The 18,676-nt window shown below is 41.0% G+C and overlaps 1 protein-coding gene across 4 annotated transcripts in view; it reads left to right on the forward strand.

Moving 5' to 3' along the window:
• The first annotated feature begins 4,557 nt into the window (after window positions 1-4,557).
• mphosph8 (M-phase phosphoprotein 8) overlaps window positions 4,558-18,676 on the forward strand; it is a 29,027-nt gene continuing 14,908 nt past the window's right edge. For 2 of the 4 annotated variants that reach the window (XM_084084516.1, XM_084084513.1), the window contains exons 1-7: window positions 4,558-4,830; window positions 9,167-9,328; window positions 9,440-10,486; window positions 10,915-11,008; window positions 12,378-12,635; window positions 14,168-14,290; window positions 16,789-16,877. In XM_084084516.1, the coding sequence (XP_083940642.1) occupies window positions 4,726-4,830; window positions 9,167-9,328; window positions 9,440-10,486; window positions 10,915-11,008; window positions 12,378-12,635; window positions 14,168-14,290; window positions 16,789-16,877 (1,878 nt within the window). In that variant the 5' untranslated portion in view covers window positions 4,558-4,725. Of the gene's footprint in view, window positions 4,831-9,166; window positions 9,329-9,439; window positions 10,487-10,914; window positions 11,009-12,377; window positions 12,636-14,167; window positions 14,291-16,788; window positions 16,878-18,109; window positions 18,233-18,676 lie in introns of those variants that run through there. The other 2 variants (XM_084084514.1, XM_084084515.1) reach the window with 2 other exon arrangements.

The following is an 18,676-nucleotide window of genomic DNA, read 5'->3' on the forward strand; positions in this document are numbered from 1 at the left end:
CATAGAATAGGGATGCTAGGGTTCATGTGGTTAAGATTATTTTTTTATTATAAAATAGAACATCTACAAGCTCACAACGTGTCGCATCGTCTACCTGTTTGTGTTGTCCTGATTTTTATTAGGGCCCCACATTAAATGTAGAAACATTTGTCACTGCAATGCGGGAGAGGCACTAAGTTACCCGGGAAATCTGTTCTGTTTCTCTCTCTCTCCATTTATACACTCATTACATGAACGCCAAAGATTTTACTGTGTACCTCTGCGTATTGCGATTGTCATTATAATGGTCCCATACAGGTCAATTTGGTTACGTTTGCACAGTCTCATAGTTAAATAAACACCAAGAATTTCACTCCCTTAGTCGCTAGTTACACCAACATTAGTGACCTTCTTAAGTCTGTAACTCAAGTGCTTTCTTTTGGGCAATTCACCCACACAGAAATGCCATTCAGATTGTTTGTTAGGTGAACAGGTTGGTTTCAATTTTATGGGATCTAGGTCAGAAGATTACACTTGAAAACTAAAACAGCAACTGCTGAAGTCACAGATTTCACTGAAATGGATACATGCAGTAGGCTAGTACAAAATGGTTTGCAAAACAAGGTTGGGGTCCCTAGCCCCAGGTTGAATTGGCGTTTAAGCTATAACATTGTAATGTCATGTTTGTCCTAGTGATGACAACATGTCGTAGTGCTTTTTGATGTGGTCACTATTGAAAGACTTGTCCCCATACAGCCTCTCACTCTGCTTGCACTGTAATGATGGATTGACACGACAGTACTTTATTATATCACTTTCCTTCATTGTGCCTTTTCGTACATGCACACAGCCCCAAAACATTGTCAACACATGCCACAGACAGAAGACGTGAAGTAGGACGTGCCTCCTGGCAGAGATTAGTGCGCTACTGAGCACACCTTTCTAGTTTATTGTAATTATTGTTTCAAGGACTCCAGTGAAACTCCCTTTTATACATCAATATTTTTAAATACATTTTATTTGAATTGTATTTACATGACTTATTTTATACTGTATATTTAAATATATGCATTATCTTTGAGAATGCAGTTTTATCAAATATTGTATTTATATGAAAGTAATATTTTATTGATCTTATGTTAACAGTCTGCATCTAAGGTGTACAAGAAGGCGCTAAAGGAAGCCATTGTCATGGCAACAAAGGTCCAAGAAACATCACTAGTGGTACCTGTCTGATTGTCTGTATGTCTGTCTACTTGCCTTTCTGTCTAACTGTCTGCATGTCATTATGCCTACATGCTTGAGTGTCTACCTGAATATCTGTGTTTATTTGTCACACAGTGACATCCACTATAATTCTGAAGCGATTCCAGAGTCAGTTAAACCACTGAGTTAAACAACCAGGAAGAAGATTCCAGGAAGAAAAATAACCACCCATTCCCTCTCTTGTGTTCTTTCTGTGTTGTGTGTCTCTACCAGAGAAGGTTAGAGAACTTTGGGGTTCTTACTCGACTGGTGCCTGACACAGAGCGCTTTGGAGACTTTGAATATGAAGGTTCCCCCCGCGCGCGGACGCGTACACACACACACACACACACACACACACACACACACACACACACACACACACACACACACACACACACACACACACACACACACACACACACACACACACACACAGTTGAGTGGCATTCTTCTGGTAAATGTAAGAAAGTCAACACCTGATTATATGGATGTCTGTCTGTCTGTCTGTCTGTCTGTCTGTCTGTCTGTCTGTCTATCTCTCTGTATGTCACCCTGTCTATCTCTATGTAGGCCTAGATGCTATGGATATTCCGTTGGACAACAAAAATAATGCTCATATTAGGAAGAAGGTATTAATGCAACACAGACAACAAGCATACACAACAAACACACACATTTGACCTTAAAACACTTTGCTTGTTCAGTGAACATATGACTTTTAAGATGAACACCTCTGTTCAGCCTTTATACAGTATATATATCTGTGTGTGAGTGTTGTTATATATAGTGTGATGTGTTGTTATTATGGCCAAATGTTTTTGTCTGTATATAGGCTACTATAGCTAGATAAATAACTTTGTTTTTCTTTAGATTTGCAAGGAGAGAAGCCGTTATCACTGCACTGATGCTAAGGAAGAGATTCAGTCCAACAGGATGAGGTGGGACACACTGTACAGTATCTCTGGTTATAAACTCTTAACAAAGCACTTTACATAGTTGTTCTCCCTCATAGTAAAATGTACCTCATATAAGCTAAACCACTGTTATCAGAAGATGAAATGTCTGCTCCAAACAAATACTTGACTATGTATGACTAGCAGTGGTGGAAAAAGTACTCAAATGTTTTACTAAAGTAAAAATATCAATACTGCAATATAGAAGTACTCTGTTACAAGTAAAAGTCTGGTGTTCAAAATGTACTTGGGTAAAAGTACAAAAGGATAGGTATCAAAATTTACCTAAAGTACCAAAAGTAAAAGAACTGAAATGTTTGAAAATAGCAGATCTACAACAAGCTTGTAGATCGGCTATTTTCAAATTGCCTATGCATAAATAGGACTTAAGTGGTTAATGTATGTTTTATAATATAATAATTTATATCTGCCAAGTAACTAGTAACTAAAGTTTTCAAATGATTGTAGTGGAGTAAAAGTACAATATTTTGGCTCTGAGATGTAGTGGAGTAGAAGTAAAAGTACTGAAAATTGGAAATACTCCAGTAAAGTGAAAGTACCTCAAAGTACAGTACTTGAGTAATGTACTTAGTTACTTTACACCACTGATGACTAGACCAAAATATTTTATTTTACAACTAGCAATTGTGCAGCCTAGGTTACTTAATAGGGGGCATGGGGGTATTAATCAGAAATTAAGTCACGTTACACAATGTGTTTATGTTTTTGCACCATCAGCTTCAGTCAAAGCCAAAAAAAGTGATAATTTGTCTTGTTATGTTTTTTTAACGCGATGGTGATCTCTGAGCTCATCAAATCTCTACCAACGCATGACTCCCATATGACTCACCCACCTAAGTAGAGAAAATGAGTCCCATAGCCTGCAGGGTCTCGGTCGTCAGGGAGACAACTACACTACATGTCATGTACCATCTCTACGCAAGGGAAATAGATGTCGCTTCTATCAGATATCAGTTACTAGCCAGCAGTACTCAGATATTTTACTTAAGTAAAAGTAGCAATACCACAATGTAAAAATACTCTGTTATAAGTAAAAGGCCTCAAATAGGCCTCAAAAAGGCATCAAAATAAAGTACCAAAAGTAAAAGTATAAAATGTTCGAAAAAATCACAAAATCACAGTGCTACCGAAATCCAGTGGTGGAAGAAGTCCTAAAATGTTTTATTTATGTAAAAGTATCAATACTGCAATGTAGACATGTCTGTTGCAAGTAAAAGTCAGAAATTCAGAATGTAATTGAATAAAAGTACAAACGTATTGGTATCAAAATGTATTTAAAGTACCAAAAGTAGAAAGTACTCATTCTGCAGAATGTCCCATTTCACAAGTTTTCATATGTATAAAATAAAATGTATAAAAATCTTTTGAAAATATAGCAGATACAATCTGAGCTTGTAGATCAGCTATTGTATATAGGGGCTGAAGTTGTTAATGTATTTTGTAATAATAATAAAAATCCAGAAGTAACTAGTTAAACTTAAGTTTTCAAATAATTGGAGTGGAGTAAAAAGTGCAATATTTTCCTCTGAGATGTAGTGAGTAGAGTAGAAATGAGTAGAAATTATAGTATTGAAATTTGGAAATACTCCAGTAAAGTAAAAATACCTCAGAATTTTACTTAAGTACAGTACTTGAGTAAATGTACTCAGTTACTTTACACCACTGCTAAACCGAAATCCAGTCCACCATGTTTTTTTTTCGCTGGCTAATGTTTAGCGGGCGGTGAGGCTGCAGCGGGCAGAAGCTGCGTGGGATCAATTAGCTTGGCCACTTTACACATCCGGTTATATAGAGAGTCGTGACGGATACGGAAATGGTCATTCTACGTAGCATGTGTTCGTGAAAATGAGCGGATACAGTTTTGTAGTGAGGCGGGGCTACGGACCGGATGTCACTGGTTACACATGGAACGGACACCAAGCTTCCCACGGGTACTGCGGGAAGCCTGGTGACGCGAGGTTATATGCGCTGTACTGTAGCAGCGTTGCCATGTCGGCTTTTTATAAGCGACTTTGGGTTTCTTTTTTAACTAGTGGTTCTCAAATATTTTCAGGAAAATGTTTTGTGCCAGCCAGGGAGCATTTGTGTTGTTAGAATGTTGGGGGAAAAAAAACTATCTACAAGCTTGTAGAACTACAAGCTTGTAGAAATTGGCTATTTTCAAATAGCCAAAGTGCTCGTGTGGCCCAGTAAGTATTGCTTCTTTTGGGCTTGTTTTCCTGGACCTGGTTGCTTGTTTCCAACGGTTCAAAGTGCTTATGTGGCCCAGTATAGTTGCTTCTTTTGGACTTGTTTTCCTAGTCTACTACATTTGCTTGTTTCTCTCACAAAACCTGGCAACACTGGCCGTACTGTAGCCCGCTGATGCTAGCAGCTACTAGCTAACCACCGCGGGGCCTGACGAGTTGCTGCGGGAGTACAAGAAGAAGAAAAAAAAACTCCATTATTTGTATTTATTTCTCCTTTTAATAGCTTTGCTGCTGCTCACAGCGCAACAACAACCGCTGCCGGAACCAGCGCAGAGATGGCGGACGAAGCGGAGCGGGTCGAGGCCGCGGACAGCGAGCAGGACGACGAGGTGGAGGACCAGTACGAGGTGGAAAGGATTATTGACATGCGAGTGGAGGAGGTAAAGGAGGAAAGGAGCTGCTGCTGGACAAAACATGGCTGGCATGGCTTTCACTGTCTCTCTACTCTGCCTGTTACGACGCAATACACACACATTGTGTTCATGTTCACTTTATTATGGGGACGATGTTGTGTTCGCACAAAACGCACATTAACGCCATGATGAGGCACTTTTAATGTAGCCAGTAGTTGTATGGATGTCCAAAAAAGCACCGTGCGCGCGCGCGCACACACACACACACACACACACACACACACACACACACACACACACACACACACACACACACACACACACACACACACACACAGAGAGAGCAACAACAACATGCACCGTACAACAACTCAATGCCATACAACTTTACCCAGGAGGTTTTGCAGGCTTTGTACATAACATGCATTTTTTTTTACTGAACAATGGCCAAGCCAAGGACCGTCATCATCAGACGTCTTTTAGTGCACACACACACGTCTTTTATGCTTACGATCTCTACGTGTGCATGGCATGCAGAGATCATGATGTCCCTTGTCTGCAGTGGTGGAAAGTAACTAAGTAGATTTACTCAAGTACTGTACTTAAGTACAATTTTGAGGTATTTTATTTTACTTTACTGGAGTATTTCCAATTTTCAGTACTTTTACTTCTACTCCACTACATCTCAGAAGCAAATGTTCTACTTTTACTCCAGTACGTTTATTTGAACACTTTAGTTACTAGTTACTTTGTTGATTTTGATTAATATTACGAAAGATACATTAATCACCTCAGCCCTATATACATTTCGGCCATTTGAAAATAGCCAATGTACAAGCTTGTAGATCTTCTATTTTCAAAAGAGTTTTATACATTTGAAAACTTGTGAAATGGGACATTCTGCAGAATGACTACTTTCTACTTTTGGTACTTAACGTACATTTTCATACCAATACTTTCGTATTGATACTTTATTTAAGTAAAACATTTGAGCACTTTTAACACCACTGCTTGTCTGATAAAGTGTAATATTATGATGACTAACGTTTAGCATATTCGCAGTATTGTTTATTTTTTTTCTAATGCACCAATAGCAGAGCAGACTAGCCTGATATAGAAGCCCATTTCCGATACCGAATGTAAATAAAAAAGGATTTTTTATTCTCGCAAATCTCAGAATCTCAGATATACGAGCAATTGAAGCCCTTTTTTAATTATGATATAAATGGACTTCAATACCCTTTTCCAGCTTCTTATAATATATATGGTAGGGATTTTTTTTTGTTTTGGGGGGGGGGGGGGGTATTTCAGCTAGATTTGAACCCGGTTTCCTGCTCAAGCGCTGGTTTTACCATTGAGCTAATAGAGCCGGCCTGCTTGCTCAGGGGTTAACTTGAATCTTGACCATCAGGTCAAAATTTGTGTCAGGTCCTGTGTCTAGGTGAAACAAGACCTTTGTCACGATCTAAATGTCTCAATCGAAGGGCAGGGAGACAAAACACAACCACCCCGATTGTGTAAGTTATATTGTATTAACATACAGACAATTTACATAGTGAGGCTTTAACATGAGTTATCTAATTATGCCATTACCATCATAACTCTTAACAAGTAAGCATAACATTGTTTGTTTACAGTCACAGCCTGGCTCTTGTGGCCATGGTTGTTTGACCATGGAGTCAAACAGCTGCCTACTTATTACTGCATTTACTGTAACGTACAGCCTGTTACTAATAGTACTGCAATAAGCCAAAGTTAATCATTGGCAGCCAACTGTAACATGGTATACCTTTTCATAAAATGTGTTATTTTTTTTGCAAATTTTGGCATTTAAGGCCTTGATTGGTGTCTCCCTTAACGTTATTTTCATACCTTGCTGGTCATCTCGTAGACCAAGTGGTAGGCATCAGGCTGTCCGTGGGCGGCGGGCCAGAACTATCTGGCTCTGCAAATTATTTTGTAAATAATTTACACTCTGAATGTCCCACACATAGGTTATAATGTCCAAGTAGAGAATCTACCCCCACCTAAAGAATGCTTTTATCCTTGTTAAGAGTGAATGACAGGTAGGAGTTTCACATGCCGTAAGGCTTAGCAATGCACCGTTCTCTCCATATCTAAGTAGAGACCTTGGGCACCTGTTCTATGAAAGAGCTTGTTTATCTCTTGATTACCCAAGCATTTCTATCTACACCTGTTAGATTTGTTTACACACAGTTCTATCACTATGCACTTAGGCCACACATATCACTATGCACTTATGCCACACATCTTTATGTATTAACATGTATAGCAATTAATATAGTTATATTATTGCATATAATACAGTCTACTACAATGTCCAGTTCTGAAATTAGCCACTGATGATGTTCTGGCCCACTATCTAATGGCTTAGAAGAAAATTGACCTGAGGCAAAACTTGGCATAGACTGATCACAATAGGCCAACATTTCAGCATTTCAGCTCTTTCACACAAGTCCAAGGTTTTCACAGTCACCTTGCCTATCAAATCAGATAGTTCTTAACCCAAATCTAGTGGTTTCAATAGACTACAGTCAGATCTGCCCACAAAAGTGAATCAGCTACATCGCGCCATACACACATTATAGCAGAATGCTTTGATGCAACACACACACCAGGGATGTGATTTTCTTTTATTTCTTAATCTTAGTCTCTTATACAGCCATCTTCCTTTGTCTGTCTGGATGTAAAGTCCTTTATAATGTGTATGAAGTCCATCTCTTAAGCCAGTTTACACTCAATGGCAAGTTTTGCTAGGTTATTGAGTCTCCTGGCTCATTTGTTGAGCGAAAGTAGTTATTTATTATTTTCAGTTTACTGAAGGATCTCTGTCCTGCAAATTACTGGTGAAGTGCAAAATATGTGCATAAGTGCAAAAATAACAAATCTATGTACTGTGGCATATTTGAGGTTTGCTGTCTGCACGGGGCTATCAAACTCTTAACTTATTTTTCACCTCTATTCAGCCTGGCTGCCAACAAGTGTTTCAGTTGACTCTAGGGTATTTTATTTTTGCCCCAGTGCCACCTCAAGCCTGGAAAGAGGAGCGGATTGCGGTTGGTGAAACCGGATACATTGAGGAAGTCACTTACTGGCAGCATTCCAGGCTGATGCAACGGTCAAAACTGAAAGTTGTGTCTGTTGATGCACGTGTGGGCCTGATTATCTTCGGTCTATCAGCCATGTATAAATCATGCATCTTACTAGCTACATAAACACTGTGCACGTGCTGTGAGTAAATGCAGAAGCTGCCAACGGGGCCAAAAATAGCTTTTGTCAATTCATTTTAGCAGTGTTTTCCTCATTTAGCACAGTTGCCAAAATTAGCTTGATGAAATTACTTTTTATGAGTAGAAGGGAAAAGCAGAGTAAGACAGGAAACATGCACTAGTTGGTTTGTGAGTCTCTCTTGTGATGGTTTGTGAATGAGCGATGCTGGCTGAGCTGTAAAAATGTACCTTGAGAATAATTTGCTGTTGATGTGCGAGCCGAGCTCAGTAGAAGAGAAGCCATACTCATGCATTTATTGTGTACCGATACCATTTTCTCCTTCCTGACACCGATTTTGATCCCCATAACTTGCATTTCCCTGGGGTCCCTCAGGGTTCCTTGAGGGGGTTCCAACTTCAAAATGGGTCCTTACAGATCTGTAACTCTGAGACTGTACAAATGGAACCAAATGGACCCGTAGAAGTCTATAACTCTGAGAATGTACAAATGGAACCAAATGCCATTTGGTTCCATTTGTACACTCTCAGAGCTATGGGGGTTCTTGAAATTAAAAAGTTTGAGAACCACTGATCTAGGAATAAATACGAAATCTATTAATAATAGTTAAAGTGCAGCCCCAAGTTATTAAAATAATGTAAATTGTACTGTAAGACTATACAACTGTAGTGGGACATCAATTCAAAATATTACTGTAAAAGAAATCTCATGTGATAAATTACATGGTATCGGAATGGCATAGACTGGCATACTCACCGATACCAGCATTTCAGGCAGTGTTTATTGGCAGCTTTTCCCATACTGGTTATTGGTATCGGAACAACTCTACTTATTGTTTATAATTCAGTGTAGCAGCACAAATATTGGTCACATAGACCTTTTTAGGAAGATCTTGGCTTTTTATATTACAACATGAATTTGTATGGTCATATATATGCATAATCATATCATCCTTAAAACAGGTGCTAATTAAAAATACTACTTACAATTAGATGTATACCCCAGGAATGTTATACAATTCCACGTTGTATCAATGGAGCTGTCCAAAACCTCTTTCATGTTATTTAGTGCAACAGGGGGTCATGACCTTTTTGTCTTTTTTTTTCCTATCCAGGGAGAGGTGCTTTACAGGGTCCGGTGGAAGAACTACTGTTCTGATGATGACACCTGGGAGCCCGAGGCCCATTTGGAGGACTGTCGTGAGGTCCTCGTGGCTTTTAAAAAGAAAACAACTGAAGCCAAGGCCAAGAAGGAGGCTGACGCTAAGAAGACCATGGTGAGTCTGATGCTGGTGGGCTCACAATGAAGACACAAACAAATATCAGGTTTACATTTCATCTCTGTGTGTAAAAAATAATTAACCATCATTTTTCCTCTTGACTACCAGAAGCTGCCTACAAAAAGTGACGTTTTTGACGCAAATTCAGAGAGTGACACCGATAAAGACCAGCCGACGGAGATGCCCATTAAGAAGAAAAAGAAGAAGAAGAAGGAGCAGGAGGAGGAGCCTCGTCCTCAGAAGGAGAAGGAGAAGGAGAAGGAGAAGGAGAAAGAGAAGAAGAAAAAGAAGAAGGACAAACAGAAGGAGGAGCTTATAAAGCCCCTACCGGCACCGGAAACCGACGACGAGGACGAGGAGCGGGGCACCACCTCTCCCTCCACTCCCAGGGAGGGCAGAAAATCAGACTTGAAGAAGAGGCTGGTGGACTCTGACGAGGAGGAGCAGGAAACAGTTCCACCAAAGAAGCACAGGAAGGACAAGGGCAAAGACGGGTCAAGACACAAGAAGGACAAGGAGGAGGGGAAGAAGAAGAGGGGGAAGAAGGAGAGAAGGGTGGAGTCGTCAGAAGACGAGGCCACAGCCCCCCTGGAAGAGGACCTGAGTGAGGGGCTTGCCGAGGCCCAGACAGATGATGCCGCAGCAAAAGAAACGTCCGCGAAGACCGCGGAGAAGTCGCGGTTAGACGACAAGTCCAAACAGAAGAAGGGCAAGGTAGAGCTGAAGCTGCAGGGCATCAAGGACCTCATCCGTGACAAAAAGAGCGGGAAGTCTGATACCCTGCAGAAACTGAAGAGCCTCACCCTCGCCTCCAAGGTCCGTGAAGACACCACCCCTCTCTCCTCAGACTCCAGTGACAGCTCCACTCTGAAGGCCAAGAGCAAGGGACAGGACAGTGCCTCTGTGGCGCCGGCCAAAGTCCCCTCTTCGTCCGCCTCCTCATCCTCCTCATCTTCCTCCACCACGGCAGCTAGCATCAGCAAGGCGAAGGACGAGGAAGTGGCTAAGGAGGAGGCTGCGGGCCAGAAGGATGCGGCAGGCTCCACCAACCTCTTTGAGAAGTTCCTGTTGGGCTGCGGTGAGGCCAAGGATCGCGCCCCTCGTAGGCACTCAGTTCACCAGCCGACCTCCACAGACAGCAGCAAGTCTAATAAGGTATGCAAGCATGTCCCCAGAACAAGAGGGCATTTAATTTGTCTTTCTCTAAGGAATGTGAGCAGTCGTGGCTGCCTCTTTCCTCTAATGAATCAGCCTTTTAGGAACGCTGAGAGGTAGACACAGGAGAGAAGGCCTTTGGGTAACTGGGCACAGACACGTCACCTTGAATGTGAAAGAGTGAAACTTGAACACAATAGCTGGGATGAACCAAATATTTGATCGTATGACATCACATTATCCCTTAAAGAATAATCAGTAATGTAATTGGTATTGCACTAACTCACTGATACCCTAATGCACATAGTTATGCAAAATATGACCTTTGGTCTGATATGGCTTGTGCTCTGAACATTTACTATTTGATGCTTTCCAAAGGATTCTTTTTTTCCTTTGTACACATTTTTTATTTTAATTCCCAATGTCAGCTTTTAGGGAAAATTGAGAAGAGAGCCAAGTCAACGAAAGATTCTCCAGCACAGAAGGCAGAAGAGAAGACGGAGAAAACCAAGCAGTCAGATGGTAAGAATTGTAGAGAACACATCATATTTCAATTTGCTTTGCTATATATCATGATTTATCACCATTAATAACTAGAAGAATGCACTCAGTTTAATTTGAAATTTGGCCTGATGGAGTCGCTGGTGCACTGCAAAGGCCATGGGTTGACCAAAATCAGTTGGTTTCGTCCGCTTGTGAGCATGAATGAATGCACACGGCAAATGTCATGGCAATTCGGCCGTTGTTTTTTTTATGTCTGTCAGAGCTAGACAAACAAACATGACCTCCCTTGTGAGAGGAAATGATGCGTTTGTGATTTGGGTATTTTTGGCATCATCATCATTTTCTTTGTTATTGTGAAATCTAAAATCATTATATTACAATGGTAAACAACTGATGAACCCTAAATGCAAATGAAGCATTTGCTTTGGTGTATGTTGCCAACAGTCTGATATTAAAACATAAGTTTACAGCAGAGGGGTGTCAAAAGTAATTTTAGGTTGGGCGGGGCACTGTCTGTGACAACTTTGTGGCCATGCATGTTAACGTTAAGCACATTCAATTAATTGTTATAGCCACCAAAACGCAAGATCATAAAGCCAGTCAGGGTCTTGTGTAGCCAGACAAATCAGATATCTCTACTTATCAGTATGTCTGGTTACACTTATTTAGTGGGTCTTAAACTTGGTGGAAAGAATTCGGAAATGTTAAAGTCTTTTAGAGCAGGCCTTCATATTGAGACTGCATTGGTTTTCAATCAGAATCCTCTGCTGTTCTAGACCCTACATTGAATTTAGATGTCACCATATGTATTGGTTGGCGGAGATCTCCCATACGTCTGGCTATGCGGGACTAGCGTCACCCACCTATGCCAGCCCTGCCCCACCCATGGATTTCAGTGGGGTCCCTTTGCGCTACTAAAATAATTTTCATTACTACACTGGCATTGTCCATTTCCAGACTTAAACACCAGTTCCACAAACTCGATGATGGTTAAAGACGTTTCAACAATACAAAGGAATATTCCCAATTGAGTTCATTCATTAATTATCTTTATATTACAGTCTTTAAGTGTTGGTGTGCAGGGGTCAAACATAAAGTGGTTCCCTCGTGCTTACACACAGCAGGCATTTAGCTGCTGCCTCCATTGTTTTCTGTGAGAGACCGTGGCTTTGGCACACAGACAGATGTTTGGACGTGAATAGTTTAATTTAATATAGCTTTATTTATTCTCTTTCTTCACATCATCCCGGGGGCCAAATTGGACCCCTTCCAGCCCATAGGCCGTTAATTTGACACCCCTGTTTTACAATAGGTAAAAGATGACAGCTGTTACATTCATGTCCTGTGAGATTGATGTCACAGAATGACTGTTTCGTTCCTCCCTCAGCCTCCAAACCTGGCCATAGCCACGGCTTTAACTTGGACAGCGACGAGAAAGAGGGTGAGGAGTTCACCCCAAGGTCGAGATTTGCAGAGGAGCCCCGGGAACGGAGGGAGAGGCTAGATGAGCCACAGAGGTCCAGCTGGGACCGGCGGACGCCCACAGATGACAAGAGAAGGAAGAGGGAAGACAGTGAGCCCAGGCTATTCATAGCCTGCGAAGACAATCTGGACACCACGGACCCCCTCGAAGGCGATAAGTCTGGTATGCTGTCTTCATCCTCTAGTTGCACTTTTAGCTGAGCGCAAACTATTGTAAAAACTGACTGGCCCTCATTTATCAAACTTGTGTATACAACAAAAGTACGCCAACGCTCAAATCTCACGTCAGCTCTCAGGCTCGTGTACACAACTGTTTTCCATCGTAGACCTGCGGTGCTGCATAGTCTGACAGGTATTTAAACATGCAGCAGGCACTTTATCCACTTAATATTATGTAACCTAGCCTCTCATATCTAACATAACCCTGCGTATCCCTCACATAAATAGGTAGTTGCAATTTCTGGGTTAACGGATGACAATTATAACCATTTAAAATCAAGATATTAGGTTAGATGCTTAATCAGTCACCCATTTAAACGGGAGCATAAAGCTTTAACAGTCATTCAGATATCTCGAAATTTAGCTCCATTTAGACCTACCTATAGAATAAGCGCATGTGCAAGCTGATTTTCATTTAGCAAAATCCAGGGCGCACTGCAGCTGGAGTGATCCTCTGTGCTGGGGGAAATTAATGTTAAAAACATATTCCACAAACTATGGAACAGGAGCGCACTAAACAGGAGGTTGAACAGCTCGTAGCCACAATTATCATTTTACCAACGTTTCGACACAGTAAAAGGTCTTCTTCGGGTATGGCATACTCCGAAGAAGACTAAAATAATAGAAAAGTTATTGCATTGTGGCTACAAGCTGTGCGACCTCCTTTTTTTAAAACAAAAACATATTCCAATAATCAGATTCATTGTGGTGTGATCCGTGTAGCCCACTCGTAAAAAGGAGAGTGTGCATATACAGGGGGCCACAGTGGATCGCTGCTTCGACTACTGTGCATGTCACACTGCCAGCTAAAGTGTCAGACAATATTCTGTCCCGTGACCGTGAGGTTCTGCATGATATTGCGATAATATGACACCACAGCCCCAACTGTAGACTGTGACAGTAGGCTACCCAGACTGTTAGACTGTACAATGGAGAGATGTGACTTATTGGCTATCCATACTTTTGTGGTCGTATTCCAGTTCTTCATGTCGTAAAATCAGGGGCGAGACGAGAATATTTAAGAGCTTGTTATTTAAACAACGATCGGTTGCTGCCAGCCATTTTTATGCTGTGACTGGCAAGATACCATCCCTTTCTATATCACACGTGAGACCCGTCATGGGATGATTCCTGCGGTCGGATCTGGGCAGGTTTCTATGTTCATTCATAAATAAGGGCCACTGTGTTTTTCACTTGGTTCTGCACATTTGTCCACCAGAGTGTGCTGTATCTAAACTGCACAACTTGAGGTTGCCTTGTTTGATTTCTAGCAGGCTTTAGACATTAATTGGTTTATTGTCATCTGTAGTGCAGTTAGTTAATCACAAATTGCGTCACTACTCCCTAATAAACGTTATTGGCTAAACATGATTAATTGGATAATTTCAGATTGCATGCAGAGGGGGGTCGAGGGGATGAAAGTATCTTTAATTTTGTCGCCATCTGTCTCTTTTGTCTCACATATTAAAACTTCAGACAAGGGCCAGGCCACGCTGAGTCTAGGGATGGACCTCAACCTGGACTGGATGACCCTGGAAGACTTCCAGAAACATCTGAACGGTGACGACGAGATGCTCTCCGGTCCACCCTTATCTCCCAGTAAGTATTTCCACTATTGGCTTTGACTGATTTTCACACAAGATTCCCTCCTGCAGAAGCTGGTTTGAAATGAGCCAAGCATCTTCAATAACAGAAAACAGAAGCATGTCATGCCTGGATTCCACCGGATGCAGGTCTATGACGTCATGTCTGCATCGTGGTTTTGTTCCGTCCTCCACACGGCTACAGCATTTTAGAAGCAGAAAGTTTGGCGGTCCTATACAGGAAATATCGTTCTACATTGAGTTTACATTGATAATGACCATTCATTTGATTTCATATTTTTTTGTTTAGAGAGAAAACGGTAAAAAAAAAAGAACTATTGTAAACAAATGGCACTAACGGATAGTTTTGTAATTGGATATCATTATTATTCGGTTAATTCTTGTTTTTTTGTTTTTTTTAACATATTTTTATATTATTTTTTATTAACACATCGTGTGCCAGAGGTTTATTAAAAATAGGGTATGTTCAGTGCCAGCATATCTTCCTGATGTTTCTTGCTGTAGAAGCCCCGGCGCGGAAGTGCATGTAAACAAAGCGTGCGTGCGAGACGGCGGAGGGTCCCGATTAACGCCTGGAACAATAATATTTGCGATCCTCCATTGCAGAGTGATCGCAGATCGAAAACGGCTCACTTCCACCACGTTAAAAAGAAATGGAGATATTAAGCTTTTAGTCAAGGAGTTAACATTGGAGCGGCCGACCGTAAGCATTTTTGACATGGATCCACATCCGGCCTCTCCTTCTTAGAGACTCCTTGGATGATCCCAAAGTTTCGTTAGAGCGTCCCATGTGGGAAAAATATATATATAAAAAAATCGGCCAAAAACGGTCCAGACCGTTTATGGCACATAACGCACAGCTTCTCAAAAACGGTCCGGACCGTTTATGGCACTCAATGTGTTAACAGTGTAGCCTAAGGCTGAAATACAGTTTTGATGACCCGCATACCCAACCCAAAATGTAAATTAGGCTCCTTTTAATAATTACTTCGTAATCTGCACAACTCAAATGCAGTAGGCAGTGTATACAGCTTGATCGAACCCAGGCTTCGTGTAATTCTAGTGTGCACTGAAATCTGTTAAGCGCAAGGTTCACTGTTGGTAACAACCGCCCCAATGGCACGCCACAGACATCCCTGGTATAGCATAATGGCTAAGGTAGCCAGTCCTTTGCAGATTTTTAGAGGAGCAGAGCAGAGAGCTGTTTCTGAAACGTGCTGCGGCACATCTGGTGGAATCACAAGCATTGTCTAGAGTGGCTGTGGTCAGGTCCAGTGGCAGAGTCGCAGCCAGAACGTGACGGTGAGATCCCATGGGGTCATGGGTATGTTTCGAGAGTGGCTAAGAGCAGAATGCCACCATGTTGGGGGGGCCTACGCTGACTGGAAACCGGGGTTTGGTCCATGGCCTCAGCCCTCCACTTCCGGTGGTGCACCTATGTTTTCATTCCGACTAGATAACATTTCTTCCACCACGGAACACTATGGGCCGCGCAGTGGCATCCAAAAAATATGACTCTTTTATGCTAAGGCTGAGGCACACAAACTGATTTAGCTCTGTTCATAAACAATTTACTTTGGATTTTTTATTTCTTTTTTACTAACATTTTTATCCCGCGATTTTGTAACCCTTATTCTTTCACCCGGTGCCAATTTATTAAGTGATCCTGGGCGCTACACTCCCCTCACCAGCCTAGGAAGCCAGGGCAGGAGCTCATGCCTCCTTCAATGCATGAGAGCCAAGTCAGCCAGCTGACCTTCTTGTCACCTGACAGGGGGGAGTTTCCCTGGTTGGACGTAGCACGTGGACGTTATTCCAACCAGTTCCCTTCTCCTCCATCAGGCGCCCCGGCTGTCATGGGGGAGGCGGTATAGCGACCAGGATTACTACATGTTTTTGTGAGGGTATTAACTACCCTGAGAGACATGGGGAGAACATGCACAGACCATATGTTTCGCCTCGCAAACCTAGAAAGTCTGTGGAGACTGGAGTGGCTTTGATTGGTTAAAGCGCGGCTTGCTTACGGATCTAAGGCCTGCCCACTTGTAGGCCAATGTGCAAACGACCGTCCCGACAGATTCAGATTGCGAAGCTCTGAATCTGTTCTTGAGAGATTACTATATCGCAAATATGTTGCATATAGTTAGAAACCTTGTGTACCCATATTTCCTTACTTATTTTTTTATTCATGAATGAATGCCCTATTTCATATTTCCTCGTATGACATTGTTGCGCAAAAGTATTGAACATAGCCTATCTATAAGCTCACAATGCTCGCTTCTGCTTTTCTGAGAATTTTGGAAAATCTTTGAAATTAATGATAACTACATTGGATCCATTGGAATACAGTTTAAAAAAAATCCATTTCCTGAAAAGCAACTGTTTTGGACATGCAAGGTTTCTACCTGACAGTGAGGATATTTAAAATAACATAGAAGAAAGTGCATGCAATTTTCAGCTTCTTCCTATCCCCCTCTTTTCTCTCATTCTCAGGTGAACTGAGGGATGCTGTTAAAAGTGGAGACTATATGTCAGTGAAACTTGCACTGAATTCCAAAGAAGACTATAACCTGGACCAAGAGGTGCGTACATTATTCCTTAAACATAATTATGACCCATAATTATTGTTGTTTTACAAACAGTTCATGCAATGTGTCTCATGTATTACTCTGGCTTTCTGAGGGTTTCAAATCAGAATACAAAATTAACTGACATAGGCTTGCACCTTGGTTACCCCTAGTGTGTTTGTGTGTGTGTGATTTGTGCAGTCGTGGTTTGACAAAATCATATAGACGATAAACTTAAACTTGTTTTGCTTTAGTGGTAGAGAAACCAATAAAACAATCAATTAAACACGTTTGAGGTTCAATACTTGGTTGGTAAGGATGTCTGCATTAAGGTGTGTCTCAACAACAAATGTATGGACTTATGTTTTCTTTAAGTTGAACCCAGATTACTGCAGATTTCCTTTCAAGGTGACCAGTTGGAAATAGCATTAATAGAAACCACACCACCAAGTCCACAGGACTAGAGTTGAGAACCACTGTTGTTTGGGTTGTTTAAACGTTCAGCAAACATGTATTATTACAATATAGCCTTACAGCTCTGTTAGTCACAAATGGCCGTAGTTCTCTACACCTTAGGGTTTAGTTATGTGGGTTTGGACCATTATTTGTTTCCCTGCTATGGATTAATATTGATATGCTGTTTAACGCCAACCAAAGTTGATGAGGATGCACCACCATGGTCAGTTCACAGTTCAACCATAGTTCATATTTATAGAAACTCTTAAGCATTTTACTTAAGACGAGCAACAGAAACTGGACTCCCTGCAGATGCTAGAGCAAACAAGGATGTTTCAAAACCAACCAAGGATTCTGTGATATCAAGATCTTCACCTACAGAATTTACCGCTTTGTGCATACAAAAAATTGAGGACTTTAAAACTCAAGATATTCAATTTCCAAATTACAAGATATTCTGCAGGACTCTAATGGTGTTCCTTTCTTCAAATCTAAGGTAAGAGTCTGAATCGAAACATTATTTGATCATTGTTGTAAGGTAATATAAATGTCAGCAGGTCTTGTTGTTTGTTATTGATATTAAAATGTAATGTATAAAAAAACATTGCTTGATTCTAGATATGTTGCATAACGTGTGATAATTGAAAGATTTAAAAGTTATTTTAAATGTACTTTTATATCATGCAACAATTGATAATTTACTGCCATAACCTCAGCATCTCAAAAGCTATCTCCATCAAATTGAAGTTTAAGTTGTATTTTTAGTTGACATATTTCTCTTATATTCCATAATTACCCTTTGACATGGAACTATGAATCTTGGAGACTGTATGTTTTTTTTTTCCTTTTCTTACAGGGGGAAGAAGCTCATGAAGACACTGCACAGTGCACATATGAAGCAGACTTTGATACAGGTACTTCTAGCTCTCAGAACATGTGTTGTATCATTATCATCCTCATCACAGCTGAACACGAACAGACTGTTGGCATGCGCTTATAAATATTGCCACAAGAAATTTATGTATTTAATTGTATACCATTCATTCTTATCAGGAACCATTTATGAGCACAATTTATTCCTGATTAGGAAGCTTAGTTGTCTTTATGTAAATGGATAACAAATGAAGAGACTCCTGTACACTGTCTATGCTTGCAATTAAATGATCTCTTTGAATAAGACCTTTGTCAAGCAAAGCAGATTTGCTCAAAGAAGGTCTTGGAACCGAAAAACATTTCAGAAAAATGTTTTAGCTGTACATATTGTCGGTGTGCAGAAGGCACATTGTTTTGTGCACTTCCAAGCCCTCTCATACACAACCGTCTCCTTTGTATAGGTGTGCAAAGAACCTAGTTGTGTT

Source organism: Gymnoscopelus microlampas (genome assembly GCF_963454915.1).
Source record: "Gymnoscopelus microlampas genome assembly, chromosome: 17".
Lineage (NCBI taxonomy): Eukaryota > Metazoa > Chordata > Actinopteri > Myctophiformes > Myctophidae > Gymnoscopelus > Gymnoscopelus microlampas.